Source organism: Thamnophis sirtalis, unplaced genomic scaffold (genome assembly GCF_051295495.1).
Source record: "Thamnophis sirtalis isolate CommonGarterSnake01/CBP01778 unplaced genomic scaffold, rThaSir2_p1.2 scaffold_2, whole genome shotgun sequence".
Lineage (NCBI taxonomy): Eukaryota > Metazoa > Chordata > Lepidosauria > Squamata > Natricidae > Thamnophis > Thamnophis sirtalis.
Window position 1 is genome coordinate 143,571,858 of NW_028261382.1, and position 21,366 is coordinate 143,593,223.

Here is a 21,366-nt window from a genome sequence, read left to right on the forward strand (position 1 = left end):
CTCTGATGCCTAAGATATGGGGAATTTAACACTCTGCACTATGGATCCGGGCGACTGGCCTTCTCGTCGTCGCCGTGGTTGATCCTAGTGCGTTTTCTCCCCCCCCTCCATCGCAGCTTTTTGACTCTAATAATCATCTATCACTGCCACGGATCGGCTTTTACAATTCTGGCTTGTGATCCCCGTGGCCGACTTCTGCCTCCGACTCCGACTCCCACTGCCGCTACCATCCGTGATTGTTCCTGGCTTGCCTTCTTCAGACGACGCTGCCTCCCTGAACTGTTTCCATCTTTCGACCGCTCTCACCCCCTGCCACTCTGGCTGCTGCTGCTCGGCCATGGAGTTCTTTGATCTCCGTTTTTGCCAAGGGCCTTGCTTGCCATTCTGTATCTACAATTCTTGCAGAAAAGGAAAGCGGAGGACAAAGAGGATGTGGGTAGGGAATTTGCCCTCTCCCCCTTCGACCGGGATTACCCCCCACCTACTTTAAACTGTAGAACTTTGTCCCTTCTATTTGATCCAGCGGAAGAGAAGCTCCCGAGCGTAAAGACTTTTCCTCTCTTGTCCTATTACTGATTTATTATCTCCAAACTGCGCCAATCGCAATTCCCATGATTTTATGAATGAGGTGTATATGGTGTGATTGTTGATGTCTGTACCCACTTTTATTCATTCTTATTACCATTGTATTTTGTATGTTTTAAATTGACTTATGTGGGGACTGTATGGGTGAGCGGCTGTGTATGTATGAGAGGACTGGGAGTACAGCCTGGTGCCTCCTCCACTGAGTGCTATGGCAGAAGTGGTAGGGGGCCCAGGCCCACATCCCATCCTAGAATGATTGACATAAATGACCTGCCGGAGAGAGCGGAGGCTACGGGAGGGGAAATGGGGTCTACAGATGCAGGAGTGGGCTGGAGCATTATGGTCATGACTGGGAGGGGCAAGTACGACGGGAACTTCAGGGCTAGCCATTACCGGGGAAGGGGGGTCCGCTACGTCACAGCGATCCCTCCTTCCGGCCCTGTTAGTTCCACTCCAGGACCAGATGGCGAGAGTTGCGAGGGCCCTGGTCTCAGGCTGTTGTTGCTAAATGCCAGGTCTGTGGTTCACAAAGCTCCGGGACCTAATATTAGACGAGGGGGCAGACCTGGCATGTATTACTGAAACCTGGCTGGAGTCCCCCTCACTGAAATGTGCTTAGAAGGGTTTCAGATGCTCCATCAGTCGCGACCCCAGTAAAGGGGTGGGAGAGTGGCAATCATCATCCAAAGGTCATTAGTTCCTCGTAGGATCCCTGCTCCGGAGCTTGTCGGGTGTGAGTCCCTGCTGGTGAAGTTGGACCTTGGGGGTCAGGTGAGCTTGTTGTTAACGTACCTACCTCCCAACAGCGTTGCAACAGCTCTCCCCTCGTTCCTCGAGTCAATAGCCGAGCTGGCAGTAGAGTTCCCCAGGCTTATGGTGCTGGGGGATTTCAACTTACTCAGCAGGGCACACGCTTGACCATGACAAGGGCAAGATCTTAATGCCCTTCAAAATTAGATCACGTCTCCACTGCTCCGAGAGAAATATGAGGTCAAGCGTGTGACCCACTGATTGAGTCGGACCCCGAATTACTTGGGTCAAGTCCATGGCTGTCATGGAAGCCATGAACTCCTGCGCCCCATCAGAGTGTTCACCAAGTGAAGGTGGGGTCGCGGCTGATGGAGCACCTGAAACCCTTCTGAGCACATTTCAGTGAGGGGGACTCCAGGCAGGTTTCAGTAATACATGCCAGGTCTGCCCCCTCGTCTAATATAAGAATTAATAAAAGTGGGTACAGACATCAACAATCACACCATATACACCAAATTCATAAAATCACGGGAATTGCGATTGGCGCAGTTTGGAGATAATAAATCAGTAATAGGACGAGAGAGGAAAAGTCTTTACACTCGGGAGCTTCTCTTCCGCTGGATCAAATAGAAGGGACAAAGTTCTACAGTTTAAAGTAGATGGGGGGTAATCCCGGTCGAAGGGGGAGAGGGTAAATTCCCTACCCACATCCTCTTTGTCCTCCGCTTTCCTTTTCTGCAAGAATTGTAGATACAGAATGGCAAGCAAGGCTCTCGGCAAAAACGGAGATCAAAGAACTCCATGGCCGAGCAGCAGCAGCCAGAGTGGCAGGGGGTGAGAGCGGTCAAAAGATGGAAACAGTTCAGGGAGGCAGCGTCGTCTGAAGAAGGCAAGCCAGGAACAATCACGGATAGTAGCGGCAGTGGTAGTGGGAGTCGGAGGCAGAAGTCGGCCACGGGGATCACAAGCCAGAATTGTAAAAGCGATCCGTGGCAGTGATAGTTAGATGATAATTAGAGTCAAAAAGCTGTGATGGAGGGGGGGGGGAGAAAACGCACTAGGATCAACCATGGCGACGATAAGAAGGCCAGTCGCCTTGGAATACTCCATGTATTCCAAGCAGCGACTAAGGACTCTGCCGGACTGTGGAGGAGAGCGTCAGGTATTTCACCAAGTGCCGTCTGAAATCCCGTAGGGTCCATCAGGCGCCTGGGGCGGAACCACCTAATCGGTTCCCCCTCCCTACAGTGGGGGATTGGTTTCCGAAAGTCAACCTCAGTAGGAAGTGATCAGACCATGACAAGGGCAAGGTCTTAATGCCCTTCAAATCTAGATCACGTCTCCACTGCTCCGAGAGAAATATGATTTGATTTGATTTGATTTATTGCATTTCTATGCCGCCCTATTCCCAGAGCGACTCAGGGCGGCTCACAAACCAAAGTAAGGGGGTGGGAATACAAACAAGAGGAAAAACAATGGGCAAACAACTACAACAATAAAAAAAAACACTCAACAACCACACAATTCGAGCGGGGGCGGGGAACTCATCAGCCCCAGGCCTGTCGGAACAACCAGGTTTTAAGGGCTTTGCGGAAAGCCTGAAGGGTGGTGAGGGTCCGAATCTCCACGGGGAGCTACGAGGTCAAGCGTGTGACCCGCTGTATGAGTCGGACCCCGAATTACTTGGGTCAAGTCCATGGCTGTCATGGAAGCCATGAACTCCTGCGCCCCATCAGAGCGTTCACCGAGTGAAGGCAGGTTGAAATCCCCCAGCACAATAAGCCTGGGGAACTCAACCGCTAGCTCGGCTACTGACTCGAGGAGCACAGGGAGGGCTGTGGTAACGCTGTTGGGAGGTAGGTACATTAGCAACAAGCCCACTTGACCCCCAAGGTCCAACTTCACCAACAGGGACTCACACCCAACAAGCTCCGGAGCAGGGATCCTACAAGGAACTAATGACCTTCGGATGATAACTGCCACTCCCCACCCCTTTACTGGTGTCGTGGCTGATGGAGCACCTGAAATCCTTCTGGGCACATTTCAGTGAGGGGGACTCCTCCCTCCTGGCCCAGCCAGGTTTCAGTAATACATGCCAGGTCTGCCCCCTCGTCTAATATTAGGTCCCGGACGAGAGGAGCTTTGTGAACCACAGACCTGGCATTTAGCAACAGCAGCCTGAGACTAGGGCCCTGGCAACTCTCACCATCTGGTCCTGGAGTGGAGCTAATGGGGCCGGAAGGAGGGATCACTGTGATGTAGTGGACCCTCCTTCCTCGGTAATGCCTAGCCCTGAAGCTCCTGTCGTACCTGCCCCTCCCAGTCATGACCGTAATGCTCCGGCCCACTTTGATGCTGACAGTAGTTTTGACAGAGTTTGAAATATGCCAAACATTTGGAATTAATCATTTTTTGAAGAACTGTAGATTTATTGAGCATCAGCTGTAGCAAAGAAATATTATTTTATGACGAAAAGACAGTGTCATGCGAGATTTATGATCTTGCACTGGTGATATATGTTTACTTTCTGCCTGTGAACTGACTATTTTTAATGAAATGGAAACACTCACTGATCAATATTATTCTGTGTGGTCAGTGTTTAATGTTCAGTCAATCAAATCTTTATTGTGATCATGTTTAATGTTGTGTTTAAAAACTGAGCTGTTTTGTATGTGTGTGCATCTGTCTGTCTTTTTTAATGCCCTTTCTGCCTTATCAGTTTTTGGTTTTATTTTTTGAAACCTTTTTTTCTTTGCTTATATATTAAAGTGAAGAAAAATATAGGAAGGAAAGTGAGATAAGAATAACAGAATATTGGCTGTGTGCTAAATAAAAGCTGGGCATGCATTTATAAATGATATATAGCTGTAATCATATTTTATATATCTATTATAGTTCTCTCAACTGCAGCAAAATCTTCAAGGACAAAACAATAAAGCAGTATACAGAAAAGTACTAGATAACCAATAGATGGCTATTTAAAATATCTTCAAATCTGTCTGTCAATAAAAAGCTGCAAAAATATTATAAAAATAAAACTATTAAAAGTATTTCAGCATGACAGGAAAAAGTAGAGGAGCTAAATGAGTATTATTTTTGCATCAGTCACTGGAAATTATTAATGTGCTAATTTATTAATTAATAACAACTTGGTGCTTTTCCTTCAAGTAACTAAGGGAATTTCCCCTCTGTTACCCACCCAACTGAGATTTGTTTAACTTTAATAATATAGCAACCTAATTTATCCTCATAATTCAGGCCAAGGGACTACTTTTTTTAGGGAATATAACTAAAGAGTACCCTTCCACTAGTGTCTGCCTGATCTGTCTGCCTGTCTGTCTGTCTGTCTGTCTGTGAGCCTCTATTATTGTTTCCTATACTGAAGTTACCCTGATGGTTTCCTTATTACAAAGAAGATTGCCAATATGATTGCAGAAAATACGACTTCAGCAACAGAGTGGTTCAATGCCAGGAATGCACTACTTGACTCTATCGTTACATCCTCAAACCTCCATAATTTTAACCATAAACTGTCTACTATTGACCTCACCTAAAAGGTCAGTAGGGGTGTGCACAAGTACACCAGTGTGCCTAACATCCCTGTCCTACTGTCCCCAGTTATTTGTACCCATTTTCTGTGTTCTTATTCATGAGTATTCTTGTTATCTTGTACATGAATGGCAAACTAAATAAATAAACAAAATAAATAAATATCAACATGGAATTTTGGCTACCCAAAAGTGGTAGCCAAAAGGGGCAATAGAATCAGAATAGACCAGGAAGTTGCAAACCAGTTTTACATCCAAGCTAAACAGATATAAAGAAACAGTCTCTGTCAAAATGAATAGAATAGCTAGGCTTGCTAAGGAAATAGTGATAGTCAAAGCTATCAATGAAGAGAAACAGCTTGAAATTTCATATGAAAAGGGGAGCCCTGAATCGTAGATAATAAATTTTATATCACTTCCTGAAGATGAAGTAATACAGATTCTATTTCTAATGGAGAAAGATCAATTACTAACCACTAGGTGGCAGTGGGCATATTTTAAAAAACAGCATATATTTGAATTCTTAAACATTAACCATATTAGCTTTCTAACAGATTAAACACAAATAAAGATTTCTGCTATTTCCTTAAAATAATTTATATCCATGTATCTGAATAAACACTGCAAAGATTTGGTTACACAGCTCGTGATACCATTTTTCACTCCCCTGGCTTACAAATTACAGTATGAGCTAAAAAAAACACATTTCATTGAGAAGTATGCCTAAGGCATACATTTATCCTATTTCTGTTATATGTGAGTGGGGAAATCAGTTAAAAATAAATTCACCCTTGTTGTGTGAAGTAATTTATGCTCTTGGTTATCTTTAACCCTACATTTGTAACATTAAACTGGTCTACTCTACTCTATAGGACTATAAAGATTACCAGGATTAAAATATGCAAAAGATGTATGTCCAAGGGCATCTGCAGAGTTTGAATAAAGTTAAGATGCATCAATGATTTTTGGCTGAAGTCTTGCTCCCTTTTTGCCATGAGTTGCACACAAAATAGGGCATAGCTTTGATTGAATGGACATGGCTCTCATCTTTTTTTAAAATCCCCTCTCCTTGCTGTAGATGCCTTCAGTGACAAGTTTCTTGTATTAGGCTCGGGGGAGGGGGAGAACTTTTCATTTAGACCAACAATAGAACAGATTTTTTGTTTCTTATTGCTCCCTAGTTATGTGCTAGTCCTAAGCAAAGGTTGTTGATTGGCATCTGAGCCCCGAGCCTGTTTTGAATACTATGTTCAGTTCTGGGCACCAATCTTTAAGGATTCAAAGTTGTTGGGAGAGGTTCAGAAAAGGGATACGAAGATAAATCAGGGACCAGAAACCAAGGTCTATGAAGGGACACTGAATAAGCTGGATATTCCTTGAAGAAAGACTGAAGGGTTGGATATGATGACATGTAGGAGACCAAGAATGAGTTTACCTCATTCTAGATTGCAGAACATGGAACAGATTTAATAAGAGTGATTCCTATTGAATATTAGAAATAACAGAAGTTTCTCAATGATCTAAGTAATAACAATATATATTTTATTGGGTGGCTTTACACAGATGTTAAAATTGCTTTATGTGTGCTATGTTTTAACTTGTTACTCCTGCACTAAGCAGGGGTTGGGTTCAATGAGTAAATGGCTTTTCCAGCTCTATGATTATGTCCCTCTTAATACAAAAATACATTGTAAGGAATACATGATTTGTGGAAACAATACAGGACATTATCAACAACTCATCACCATAATTTCTCTCTCTCTCTCTCTCTCTCTCCCCCCCTTATTGCAGGAACTAATACGTGCAACTAATACATTGATAGCTTTTTCAGAAGTGGTTTGTTATTTCCTTATTACTAGGTTAAAAGAGAGTGAGAGTGGCCCAAACTCACTAATCTGATTTTTGTGCCCAAGGTAGAACTAGTATTCATGTTTCTCTACCTCTAATCCAGCATCTTAACCACTAAATTTGCTCTCTTAATAAATGTAGCCAATCTATATTAAGAGCTTAAAAGATAGAAGAATGGAATGGAATAATAGAATAGAATAGAATAGAACAGAATAACTTTATTGTCACTTTGAATGTACACTAATTTGCATACATTAAAATGAATTTTGTTGCATATTGAATTATATGATGCAATTGAATTATATGATGGAAATAATCTTCCTTACCAAGAATCTTTTATTCACACTTTTGTAATAATCTGCCTGTTTCTATAGTGAAAGTTCATTCTTTGAAAAGTTATATTTGCTACCTGTTTATTTACATCTTTGTTATGTTTCTATAGGTAATTTGAAATGAAATTATAATATAGCCATAAAGCTTGACTCTACTATTTTGTATTCGGTTACCCTCATTATAGTTGCTAAATGCTTTATGACAACAGCTTGAAAATAACTAGTGGGACAACCTATCTTTGTTTATATATGGCCTAAGCTGACCTAATGCAACTGGAACTGATGAGCAAATGTGATTTGTGGCTGGAAAATTCAAACAGAACTGTTCAGTTACTAAATTTGAAATGATTGCCTACAGCTAGTCCAAGATAAAATAAAAGGTTAATTAGTTAGAGCTACCAGATGTCGGCTCCTGGATAATAGCAATAGCAATAACAGTTAGACTTATATACCGCTTCATAGGGCTTTCAGCCCTCTCTAAGCGGTTTACAGAGTCAGCATATCGCCCCCACAGTCTGGGTCCTCATTTCACCCACCTCGGAAGGCTGGAAGGCTGAATCAACCTTGAGCCGGTGAGATTAGAACCGCTGAACTGCAGATAACAGTCAGCTGAAGTGGCCTGCACCCTAACCACTGCGCCACCTCGGCTCAAGAATAAAGAGCTTTGCTGGATTTTTCCAACTCAGTTCTAGAAGCTTAAGTTAGTTGTTGGAGAATAATTGATTGTTGACTGGAGGGGCACTCGAAGGAATAGCATTTCAGTACAAAGTCAGAGAAGCCAGCTAGGAGAAGGCAGATCATGTTTTCAAGCAGGTAAAAGAAGAGGATTCAAACAGTGGAACAACCAAAAGGTGAACTTTCACAAGTAGTGCTAGAAATATTTGAATCATACAAGAAACCAAAAAGGGACATTCAGCCCAAAAAATACATCTGTACAGCAGATATTCCTGGCTGCGAGTCTCTAAAGTAAAGAGGAGGTAAATCTGCTCTGAAAGGGAAACCAGTTTAATCAAAATCCCTATTTATTCCAATGAGACCAAACAATCAGCTGTGTTTGTACCAGTATAGATAAGGTGACCAGACGTCCCGCTTTTGGTGGGACACCCCCGCTTTCCAATGCATTTTCCCGTGTCCCGCACGCTTTTTTAAAAAGCACGCTTTTTTTGGCGCTCGCAGCTCCCGCCCATCAGCTGCTAGCTTGCTGGGCTGGCTCATCGTTCTGTTCTCTATCCTACCAGATGAGCCAGCCCAGCAAGCTAGCAGCTGATGGGCAGGAGCTGCGAGCGCCAAAAAAAGCGTGCTTTTAGCCTTTTACCTACTACCTACAAATTTAAGCCAGCCCAGCCTGCCGCTCACTGATTGGATTGGCCTGGACTCCAGCCAATCAGTGAGCTGGCTGGGATGGGAAATTTTCAGCACGCCTGCGCGAGTCTCCATTTCCTTTCGCCAAAAGACGAAAGAGGTTGCAGCTGCGCTGACTGGTGAGTAATCTAATTCTAATCGAATTTTCCGCTCGCCGCGGCAGGAGGAGAGCTGGGGGCGCTGGCAGCCGCCCGCAGACAACTTCCTCTCACTTCCGGGGCTCCCGCCGCCCGGCAGAAGCCCCTGAACCGCTTGGAAGTTGTCTGCGGGCGGCTGCCAGCGCCCCCAGCTCTCCTCCTGCCGCGGAGTCCGTTCGTGAATCAAAATGGATCGCTGCGGCAGGAGGAGAGGTTGGGGCGCTGGCAGCCGCCCGCAGACAACTTCCTCTCGCTTCCGGGGCTCCCGCCGCCCGGCAGAAGCCCCTGAACCGCTTGGAAGTTGTCTGCGGGCGGCTGCCAGCGCCCCCAGCTCTCCTCCTGCCGCGGAGTCCGTTCGTGAATCAAAATGGATCGCCACGGCAGGAGGAGAGGTTGGGGCGCTGGCAGCCACCTTAACTTAACCTTTGTTATTTCTTCAATTTTTGATCCTTTTCCAGAATTTTTTTGCCTCTTCACAAGTCCACCATAAATGATAATATGTGCCATGATGTATTGAATCACATTTCCAGCAATTTAGCGAGGTATTTGTTGAAATTTTGGCCAACCTTGACGGTGCCAGATGCCATCTATAATAAAGCATTTTGTACTGGTTTTCCTTGTATGGGATTGATAGTGTCATTCTTAAATTTATTCCCCCAAATTTTTCCCATTTGTCTAGTTCAATATTATAGCCAAAGTTCTGTGCCCATTTTATCATTGGTTCTTTTACAGTTTCCAATTTCCTCTTCCATTTGATACTTCAAGAGGAATTTGTATATTTTCCCTATCATCTTTCTGTCCAGACTTTGAATAATTTTATTCAATTCGTGTGGTTCTGTTTCAATACCATATATTTTAGTGTCTTTATTGTATTTAGTTTTAATTTGGAGGTAGGTTAGCCAATCACCTTTCATATTCTGATCTGCCAATTCTTCAATTGTTTTTAAATTTCCCTGTCTGTCAATTAGATCTCTGTATCTTAGAATTTTGTTCCAATCTGTAAAATTTGGGTGTGTCGTTCTTTCTGTTGGTGATAGCCAATTTGGGGTTTTCACATAGTGGATTTTTTTGATTTTGAGCCATTGTTGCAGTAAAGTTCTAATTAAATGATTTTGAAAGTATTTGTGCGTTTTATGTTTGTTATTCATTCCATAAGAAATTATGCCAGCCTGCCTGCAGGTCATGGCCTTCTAAGATCAGAATTCTTTTATTCTTTAATTCAATCCAATCCTTCATCATTGTCATTGTTACTGCAGTTGCGTATATATAGGCTCCCTGTGTGCTTCCATCCATCGCTACGAAGATCTGCTGACTCTGCCTGCCTGCTGGTAAGTGAGCCGGGTTTTTTCTTTTATTTTTTTAATGTATTTTAAAATAATATTTTATTTATTGTGCATATGATTTTTTAAAATAGTGGTATTCTGTGTTGATTCTTTTTTTAAATTGTCTTAGACTATTTAAAAAAAGATTCTATCCAAAATAAATTGAAACAAGCCATTTTTAAAATTTCTATGCACAATACTTTGAAATGGACTCAGGAGTCATGATTGACACTGAGTGAATTTGCACTTTTAATAATCAGGAAGATACAATGGCATTGAAAAAAGTGACTGATGACCATTTTTCACACTTAGCGACCGTTGCGATCATTTTTCACACTTAGCGACCGTTGCAGCATCCTCATGGTCACGTGATCAAAATTTTGTTTGGCAACAGATTCGTATTTATGCTGGTTTCAGTGTCCTGGGGTGACCTTTTGACAAAAAAATTTTTTTTAATCAAGCCCCCCCCCCCCCACCGGTCAAGGGCGTCCCTCTTTTCCAATCTGAAAATCTGGTCACCTTAAGTATAGAGGATTCTGTGGGATATTTGAGATCTTCTTACATCCTCTTTAAATCCAAGCACCAATGCTTTTAAAAAGAAAGATATGAAGAATAGCTATAATACCTCTTTCTTCCCTTTTAAGTGGAATTAAGACTTTTAAAAATCAGTTAAGTATAAAAGCAAACACTGTTAGGTCTGGGTTACCAGAGCTTTTAAAATTCAAATAGTACCACATCCTTTAGGTCTGTAGTTAAATTCCTTTAAGTAAGTCATGTTTTCTCTGCTTCTATTTTATGCATTGAATAATACTAAAATTCGTTCTTAGGGCTATATTAATACCTCAGCAAAATTAAATGCTGCATCGTCATATATTCAGGATGAATGATGGTAGCCAACTACAGAAAGAGGAACCACTTAAATTAACAAAAATATCTTATCAATGAATACAGTATTAATATAAATTAGAAACAATGAAATGAGAAGGAATTTAAAACATCACATGCATCCTGACATTTATGTATTTACAATCCACAGGAGCATAGCAGGAACTAGATTGAGTAGAAATGCACATAGATGGCTTTTTATTTGCAATCTAGTTTGCTCTTAGAGGTTCTGAAAATGAATGGCAAATGTTTTCCAGGAATCAAAGAATACATTAGATCAATGTGTTTTTTCAATCCTGGCTACTTTAAGATGTGTGGAATTCAATTCCCATGCCTGTCACTGTGATTAACCACAAATATAATGAGGAAAGCAAAGAAGAACTAAGACAGGCCATGGAAGTGAACAGGTTTTTTTGATAGTCAGCAAAACACTGTTCTATTTCCCATAAAAATCATGATATTGTTCTAGAGGTAAAGCAAAAAAAACAAAACAAAAACCCTTTTCTTAAAAATGTGAAGAGTAAAGGAACACAATTAACTCCAAGATTCCAAATTAAACACGTTCAAGGATATGAACACTTGATTTGGTTGCTTTAATTAAAGAATAATCAGCTTGATCTTGTATTTAAAGTTTCTGACCATCAACTGTTTGTTCTCATACCAGGAAATCAGCTACCTTTGCTCTTTCTATAGTTATCACTATAGAATAATCACATAGCAAACTGAGTAAAATTCAGCAAGTCTGGCGGGCGGTAGCTCTACAGCTGTGTAATAATACTTTTTTTGAATAATTTTAATTATGGTATGTGGCTACACTGTGACTCAGTGGTTATAGACCAGTGTAAAAAAATGGCACATTTTAGCTTACTAAAAGCTTTTTAGAATAAATGATTTAAAAAAAATTGTACTATGAGCCTATAAAGCATTTTAGACTAAAGAAAACTGTACAGTAGTTTTGGAATTCCAATTTTTAAAAACATATTTAAAGACATAAAGGCCCAAAATTCATGTTGGTATTATCTGTAGATTTAACTTGGGGACAGCTGCTCACCATTTTCATCATATACTCAATTTCTATAAAATATTTCTATATTTTGTGTGTGGCATCTGTTTTCCTTTCTTGCCCTTTCCAGAAAAACATGCACTGTCCATTTTGAATTTTGCAGGAAACATTCTTAATTTATCAAGTCTTTATAGGGAGTCCTCAACTCATGACCACAACTGAGCCCAAAATTTCTGTTTCTAAGTGAGATATTTGTTAAGTGAGTTTTACCCCATTTTAAAACCTTTCTTGCCACAGTTGTTAAGCGCATCACCCCGGGATAACGCAACCATCGTAAGTATGAGTCAGGTACCAGGCATCTGAATTTTGATCATGTGACTACGAAGATGCTGCAACAGCCGTAACTGTAAAAATCGTCGTGTCACTTTTATCAGTGCCGTTGTAACTTTGACCGGTCACTAAATGAACTGTTGTAAGTTGTACCTATACTTATAGATCCTCTACAAATTTATATAAAAATCTTTGTTATTGGCAATTGGATGATTTGTTCATAGCTGTAGATCTGTAACTTATACATTATTTCTCTGAGAACATTTCATAGTCTAAAGATGAGCCAGTCTAAAATATAAAGGGGAGAAAGTAACAGAGAAAGGGAGAGGAATGATGGGAGAAAAAGATAAAGTTAAAAGCCTGGAGAAAAGTGTTCTTCACAAATATTGATATTTGGTTTATTAAAGAGTTGGCTGAATGACTTTGTGAGTTTTGAAGAAGATACATATGTGAGTGTGAAAAAATGAGATAGCACAATGCCTATGTTCAAGGAGAGAATAGCAGCAGTGAAAGCTGAGAATGAGTCATGTCGGAAAGTAAAAGGCTTTTAAGTAGTCAAGAGTGGTGAAGCGAAGGCTACAGCCAAGGATATAATGAAAATTGAAAGTCAACATTTAGTGTAAGTCAAGGGTACAAAAAACACTTTCATTATTAATGACATATCTGCTATTACTTTCCTTGGAACTGTTCACACGGATATGTACTCTTACACCATGATGTAGGCAATGCTGATGGGCTTTCCTATGCCTTCATCTTTACAAGATTCTGACTGAACATGATTCCTGCTTTGAACCATAGGGCCAATTTTCAAAGTGTTTGAAATGGGCTCTGGTACTCATAAAAATGAGGCCCAAGAGCAATATAATGCCCAGGGATCACAGGTTGCCTACTCTACTTCTAGTTAGACCCACAGTTGAATCAATACAGGACAGTACTTGTTTATTTGTGCTGAATATGGAAGAAGGAAGCACGATGGTGGAAACAATATCAGAGATGGCAAAGGAATATGGGACACATAGAAGGATTAGACAAGATTAGTATAGTAGAAGAGAAGAAGGAAAGCAATGGTAAAGGTCAAGAAGGAAATTAAAGGCAAAGTTGGAAGACGACTGGGATGTATTAAAACAAGTTTAATATTGCCACTGAAAGAGACAAGATCCTTAGGCAGACATTAGAACAAAGGAGAAGGGATGTCATAGTATTAGTTACACTTCTATTTATTTGATTAAGAGGGTAGAGCTTTAAATGCGTGGGCTCTTCATGGGCCACATACAAATTTAGTTCTATTTTTGTCATCCCATCAATTTTAAGCAATATGAGTCTTCCCTATATTATATTCTGGTTTCCAAATTTATAGGAAATCAACAACCAGTTGTCTTTACCAGCCATCCAATGGGAAATGCAAATGGGGATTCGTTGCTGTTCTAAAGGCCATATTATTTTTGCAAGCAAGGATTGCATGCAACACGGCTTCCGGGGAGTGGCCTGTCGCCGGTCGGCAGCTTAACAGAGCTGCCCCCAGAATTCAGGATCGTTATCTACTCAATATCAAGAAGATAACTCTTTTTTTCAGACAAGAAAAAAGCAGTGAGGAATCTCAGCTGGTAAGAATCTTCTTTGAAGTTCACAGTTTGTTTCTTTGTGAGCTGTGGACGGAGGGGGAGAATCAACCCAAAGCTGAGTCATTCAACTCCGACCTGAACTTCGCAGCTGTTATTCACAGCACGAGACAGGATCCCCTCCCCCTCAGGACAATCTTTAGAAAAGAGACTATTAAAAGTCAATACGAGCAAAGACCAACTTGTGAACTTTAAAATCTTTTCTCTATCTGAAATACCAGCTTCAATGTTATAAAAACCTCTTTTGCTTAATTGTCTTCAAAATGGCGTTTACAGCTTCTGCATCTGTTATCTCCGGCTTCCTGCTACAGAGGTAAAGAAATAATCTCTTATAATTTAATTAGAGCTACTCCCTTAAAGCTTTCAAGATTCTTTGTTGACTCAGACACATTCCAAACATTCTAAACGGACTTTCTCTTTTGAAATCCTCCGTAAAACCCCTTGGAAGAAAAAAAAAAAAAAAAAAAAAAGAAGGGAAAAAAGGGGGGGGAGGAATTTCTTTTTCTCCACATAGCACAGTGGATTAGTAATTTAGAATAAATAATTAAAACCAAAATATAATGGCATCCAAATCAACCTCTGTTAAATTACCTCCGAAAACGTCTCCCATACCTGGCACAAAGTTGCAGCCCCCACCATCTATGCCCCCTAGTGGAGATGTACTAACAAAAGAATTTTTTCTGGAAATGTTCAAAGAATCCAGAGAACAGAACTTTGAAATGTTTAAAGAATTTAGAGAACAGAATCTAGAAATGATTAAAGATTTCAAAGATGAAATAAGGAATGAGATGGAAGTTCTATATGACAAATTCGATACCAGGGTCACTAAAATGAATGATAATATGATGGGAATTGTAAATGTGATAACAGAATATATTTCTGGAATGGAAGATAATTTAGAAACTCTCAATGAAGCTAAAACTAACCTGATATCCAAAACTGAAGTGGTGGAACAAAAAATTGATAATGCTGAAAAACAAATTATTATGATACAGTACAAGCAGATGGAGCTTGCATTAAGAGTGAGGGGGCTGCGTGAAGAAAAGCAGGAGAACTTAGAGCAAATGTTTTCTGAAGCTTTTGACCGTCTGGTGGGAAAACCGGGATCCAATTTTGATTGGCAGATTGACAGGATCTTTCGTGTTAACTCATGGGCGGCAAAACAAAGGCAACTTCCCCGAGACGTGGTAATATACTTTGTTACAAGAGAATCTAGAAATATGATACTACAAGAGTCCTACAATACTAAGCTTCAAATTGGTGGACAGGACCTGATTGTTCTGAAAGAAATACCGCCTCAGATGCTAAGAGCCAGAAGAGATTATGCTTTTCTGGTGGAAGAGCTCAGAAGGCGCCAGATACAGTACAGATGGGATGCCCCATTCGGTATTATAGTTACAATGGACAAACAAAGATATCGTCTCAGCTCTGTATGGAAAGCTCGTGATTTCTATCATAAGATTCTGAAGATGGGATATCCTGAACCTTCGGGATATGGTGAAAAACCACGAGACGAACAAGATAAACAGCAAACCACACAACCATCAGATAAAATGTATCATCTCCCTCTTCCGGAAGGGCAAGGAGTCAAGGAAAAAAGATCCAACCGCAAGACCACCAGACAAACGGATAAACAAGCTACTATGCAACAATCTCAACAATCATTGGCCACTGACCAAGGAGCTACTGCAACAAGCTCAGAAGCTGTGGGAGGAGCCAAACCAAAGGTGAGACAGGCCCTGCGGGAGGCTCTAAAAAAGCTTCAGGCAACCAAAAATGACAACTAAGATTTTGACATGGAATGTTAACGGATTGAACTCTCCACAGAAAAGAAAGAAAATATTTCATTATCTTAAACAGTTTAAGAATGACATAATTTGCTTGCAAGAAACTCATATCAAATCAACCGATCAAAAATATTTGTTTAACCCCAAACTGGGCCAACATTTTGCGACCTCAGCCATGGAAAAGAAAAATGGCATAGTAGTATATTTAAGAAAAGACATTAAAGCTGAGCTAATTGAAGCAGATCCCTTTGGAAGATATATTGCATTAGATTTAATCTTAGAAGGGAAAAAGACGTTACTTTTGGGAATTTATGCTCCTAATCAACAACAAGATGGATTTTATAGAAATCTCCATGCTAAATTAGTACAGTGGGATTTTGAGTCTTGTATATTAATGGGTGACTGGAATGGCGTGATCGACACCAAAAGAGATAAGAAGACAGCTCGCCCGAACACCAAATTTCGAGCTAAGTTACCCAAACCCTTTTTTGACATGCTGGACGACTTTGAATTGCGAGACGCTTGGCGCGAGAGGCACGCAGAAGAATATGACTTTACCTTTTTTTCCAATAGACATCAATCTCTTTCAAGGATTGATTTTATACTAATTACAAATGATTTACTTTGTAGGGTGAAGAAGACAAAGATTATGGCGAGAGTTCTTTCAGACCATAATCCAGTCTGGATGGAATTGGGAAGGGTAGCCCAGGCAAGAAGGTCCTGGAGGTTGAATGAAAACTTATTTAGATATGAAAAGTATGTTAATGATTGTAAAAAATTGCTATCGGAATATTTTGTCTTCAATATGAACAAGGGTACATCTTTGGAATATGTATGGGATGCAAGCAAAGCGTATATGAGAGGAGTATTAATGAATATAAATAAAATACATAGATACAAACAAGGGCAAAAACGAAAAGAATTGGAAGAGGAAATTAAAGGGAAAGAGTCAGAATTAACATTGAATCCAGGAGATACAAAGATTAGGGAAACAATTGCTATATTAAAATCTCAGTTTGATATGCTGATCTCTGACCAGGTAGCTACTAGTTTATTATATGCTAAACATAATACTTTCTGCAATGCAAATAAACCCGGTAGGTGGTTGGCTTATCAGATTAGAAAAAAAAGGAAAGCTCGAAATGTAACCAAATTGTGTCACAGAGGGAAGGAAGTGTTTCAACAGGAAGAGATTCAAAAGGTATTTCGGGAATTTTTTACAGAGTTGTATAAAGGGGATAAAATTAAGGACGGAGATATAGACAAATACCTAGATAAAGAGAAAATCCCCCTACTCAGAGAAGAACATAGGCATAAGCTGAACCAACCTATAACCTCTGGGGAAATTTTGCAGGCAATTAAACAATTAAAGTTAGGGAAAGCACCAGGCACAGATGGTTTAACAGCTGTTTATTATAAATATCTACAGTTAGAAATGGTAGAACCCCTCAGAGAACTATTCAATAAAATTCAATCGGGAGGGAAAGTGCCTCCCTCGTGGAAGACTGCGTTCATATCGTTGATACCCAAAGAAGATCAAGACCTCACCCAACCAAAAAATTACAGACCTATTTCATTACTTAATGTAGATTATAAAATTTTTACTAAAATATTAGCAAATAGGCTAATGGGGGTAACTCAGCAACTGATACATACCGATCAAACTGGTTTTATACAGGGCAGACAGATGAAGGATAACGTTAGATTAATTATCAACGCTTTAGAATACCTGGGAAAGAACAATCAAATCCCGGCCGCATTCATATTTTTGGATGCGGAGAAAGCCTTTGATCGAGTTAATTGGCAATTCCTGCTGAAGACATTGCAAAAAATGCAGATAGGAGATGGCTTTTTACGGTCAATTGGTGCAATATATCAGCAGCAAACAGCCCAGATCATTGTCAATGGAAGTCTGACAGACTCCTTTCAAATTGAAAAAGGTACAAGACAGGGCTGTCCTCTGTCCCCATTATTGTTTATTATAACTTTGGAAATACTGTTGAATAAGATACGGGGCCTGGGCGGTCTAAAAGGGATCAAAATTAGACAGCAAGAATATAAAATTCGTGCATTTGCGGATGATCTGGTTATAATATTGGAACAACCGCAGGAATCTAGTAGGGTATTATTGAATACGATCAATCAATATGGTCAAGTCTCGGGATTTAAAATAAATCTAGGAAAAACCAAAATAATAGCTATAAATATGACTATCAAACAGAAGGAAGAACTGGGGGCGACACTAAGATGTGAGGTAGTTAAAAAAGTTAAATATCTTGGAGTTAATATCTCAATCTCAAATGGGAAATTATACAAGTATAATTATGAATCACTTTGGCATAGTACACAGTTGGAGTTGAAAAGGTGGGAAAAACTGCATTTGTCCTTGCTGGGTAGAATAGCGGCAGTAAAAATGAACATTTTACCAAAATTTTTATTTCTTTTTCAAATGTTACCAATACTTAAAAGAGATGCGAATCTTTTAGAATGGCAGAAGGGTATTAACAAATTTGTGTGGGCAGGAAAGAAGCCGAGGGTAAAGATGAAAATAATGCAAGATGCACGTGAAAGAGGAGGATTGAAATTACCTAACTTAAAATTATACTATGACGCAGTGGCATTATCTGCAATTAGTGATTGGATTCATCTAACTAATGACAGAATTTTGAATATCGAGGGATATGATTTGTTATATGGTTGGCATGCTTACCTGTTATTTAACAAAAAAACGGATAAGAAATTTAAAAATCACATCTTAAGAAATGCTTTATTGCGGGTTTGGAAAAAATATCAACATAAACTAAATGATAAAGTGCCCATGTGGGCAATTCCTAGACATGCAATTGAAAATATGAATGTAGAACAAAAACACGATAGAACCACCTATAGACAACTTCTTATCTCAGAAAGAGGGGTGATGGAACTAAAATCTTTAGAGGTACTTAAAGAAGAGAAGGTAGTTCAAACGTGGTTTCAGTATGGTCAACTACAAGCTAGGTGGAAAACAGATCAAAAAACTGGCTTTGTAAAAGTTGAGGATAATTTGTTTAAACAAATAAAAGATCAAAGCTCAATGCATATAAAGAGGATATATAATGTATTAGTACAGATGGATTCTGAAACGGAACTGATTAAGGATTGTATGATAAAATGGGCTCAGAATGTCGAGGAACCAATAATGCTTGAAACATGGGAAAGAATCTGGGTAAGGAATGTGAAATTTACACAAGCACAAAACTTGAGAGAAAATTTTTATAAGATGTTTTATAGATGGCACCTAGATCCTAAAAAGCTTGCCTCTATGTATCCAAATGTTCAACCTAAATGTTGGAGATGTGGTTCTTGTGATGCTACATATTTTCATATATGGTGGACATGTCGTAATGTTAAGGCATTTTGGATAAAAATATGGTGGATCCTGCAAAACATCTTTAAAAGAAGGATAAAATTTACCCCCCAGCTGTTTTTACTGGGTATATGCATTGATTTTACAGTAGCAGAGACTAATTTGATCCTGTATTTAATAACGGCAGCAAGACTCTTGGTGGCGCAGTATTGGAAGAAGAAAGATTTACCCACAATTCAAGAATGGACTTTGAAAGTTATGAACTTTGCCGAAATGGCCAAAATCTCAGCATATCTCAAAGAACATTCAAACGAGAGATACAAAAGAGACTGGAAAAAGTGGATTGATTACATAAAAAGTAAATATGGGACTAAAAAACTCCAGATAGCTTATGCTTAGTATCGGTAATAACTTAAATTGTTTAAAATTTGGGTAACAGTAAGAAGCTGAGTTCAATGTAGAGATATTTGAGACTGTGATTGTTCAAAAATTATACCACGTATGGTCTTTGGGAAGTCGGGGGGAGGGAAGGGAGGTGGGGATTTAGGGGGAGGGGGGAGGGGGGAAATACAATATGTGTTAAATTCCATGATTGTATTTGTATACTGTGGCTTTTCAATGTTAGTGCGAAAATAGTACAAACCGAATATACTGGAAGGTAATAGTTACCGAAGGAAAGAGTCGAGTGAAAGAAGAAGGAGGGTGGAGAGGGTGAGAGAGAGGAGGAGGAGAAGGGAGGGAGGGAATGGAGAGGGAGTGATAGGGTTAGAAAGAAGGGGAGGGGAAGTAGGCGTAGAGGGGTGTGTGAGAAGGAAGAATGAAAGTTGGAGGGGGTTGAAAGAGGGTGTATGGCAGGCCAAGGTGGTATACTGGGTTTGTATTGTAGAGGGCATTTTCTATATAAATGAGGGCCGTGTTTATTATTCAATGTTATATGCCCTGATCAAGCACAGTGAATATGTGATTGTATAGAATGAAAACATAATAAAATATACATTAAAAAAAAAAAAAATAAAAAAAAACAAAAAAAAAAAAAACTTATAACTAAGGATTGCATGCAACACAAATTGCCCATGCTTGGTGAAAACCAATATATGACATTCTACCAACACAAATGGAGAGACACTGAACAGATTCTACATGTATTAGTTCTCGTGAACAGAAAAGGCTTCATTTCTTCTGTTTTTAAATACACATTAAACTATGAAAGCTGCATATCTCTTATTTAGTGACTCAGTCAGAAAAATAATCATTGAATCCAAATTTCTACAGAGTAATAGTAAACAATGAGGGACCCACCTGGGAAGCAGAAAGAACTTCTGCTTCCCACATAAAATCCCATATATATCTTTGAAATGCTATTGAATGCTACAGTATTTGATTCCTATAGCATGGAAAATGCTAATAGATGTTGTCAAATATTTGTATAGTGCTGAACATTTGAAAGCATATCACATTCCCAGGAACAGCTTATATAATTCATTCTTTATAAGTAAAAACATGCTAATTTGTTTACCATTCCAACAGTGAAATTTTTAAAGGCAAAAATTAATATGATATTACTGCAGGTGTTTAAAAGTTAAGTTACACCAAGGTGTAAAAGATAATACCCAATAAAATAAACAAACAATAGTATTAAACAGCAAAATTGTGAGAGGAAAGCTGTTTGCTATAGTTTCCCTTAGAATTTTACTTCAGCAGTTTAAAATTTCTATGCTCTTAATATCTGCATCCAAACATGTAGGTTTAGATGTTTTGATGCACATATAAAGAGTTGTGAATTACTTTGTTCTTCTGAAGAGTTAGCTGTTATTATCTGCACTTTCTGAATGTTTATTAAAATTAATTCCTAACAGATATACAACATGCACAATTTCACAGTAGTAGACTAGTGAAGGTAATACAAATTAATCAGTGATATACTTACAGTTGCATTTTTTCTGCACAAATCTAAGCTTACATGCGGTTCGGTAGGTGGACAAACGGATACGATCCAGATCTTGAGCCCCTAATTATGGAAAAATATATGTGCTAAGATATATGTGTTCTGTGCCTAAATCTCACTCAACAATACTCACAAAAGGTTTCTCTAGGATATTTTAGTACCTTTTACACAGTTAATCTTGGGTAAAAGGTTTTACCAAAGGGGAAGTTTTAATTTATCACATTGAAAGCCAATGTAGTTTTATTAAATAAATATGTTGCCCAACTCCCAATATGATCAAACCACAAGCAAACAATATAAACAAATACCGAACAGCTGAGTTCTATACAGGAAAAGTTCTTCAAATTAACAGTTTAGTTCACATAAAAAGCTTTTTTGAACTGAACTGCTGGTGACTTCATAGACATTTCCTACAGGGTTTTATTTGATTGATTGATTGATTGCCATGGTCCTCATGAAGGCGGACACAGCATGGCAAGCTGAGTTTAATAAACACACACAAACATTTCAGTGAAAGTTTAATCTATTGATTATGACAGGGGAAAATTATCTTTCTGCAACCAAGGG

The 21,366-nt window shown here is 39.4% G+C and overlaps 1 protein-coding gene across 12 annotated transcripts in view; it reads right to left on the minus strand.

The window, feature by feature from the left end:
- Positions 1–21,366, minus strand: part of DTNA (dystrobrevin alpha) — a 176,958-nt gene that overhangs the window by 92,310 nt on the left and 63,282 nt on the right. For all 12 annotated transcript variants that reach the window (XR_015695651.1, XR_015695650.1, XM_087707097.1 and 9 more), the window contains exon 3: positions 20,782–20,862. Coding sequence is in view for 10 of the 12 variants with exons in the window: in XM_087707097.1 (XP_087563223.1) it covers positions 20,782–20,862 (81 nt within the window). In the remaining 2 variants the exon portion in view is untranslated. The remainder of the gene's footprint in view (positions 1–20,781; positions 20,863–21,366) is intronic.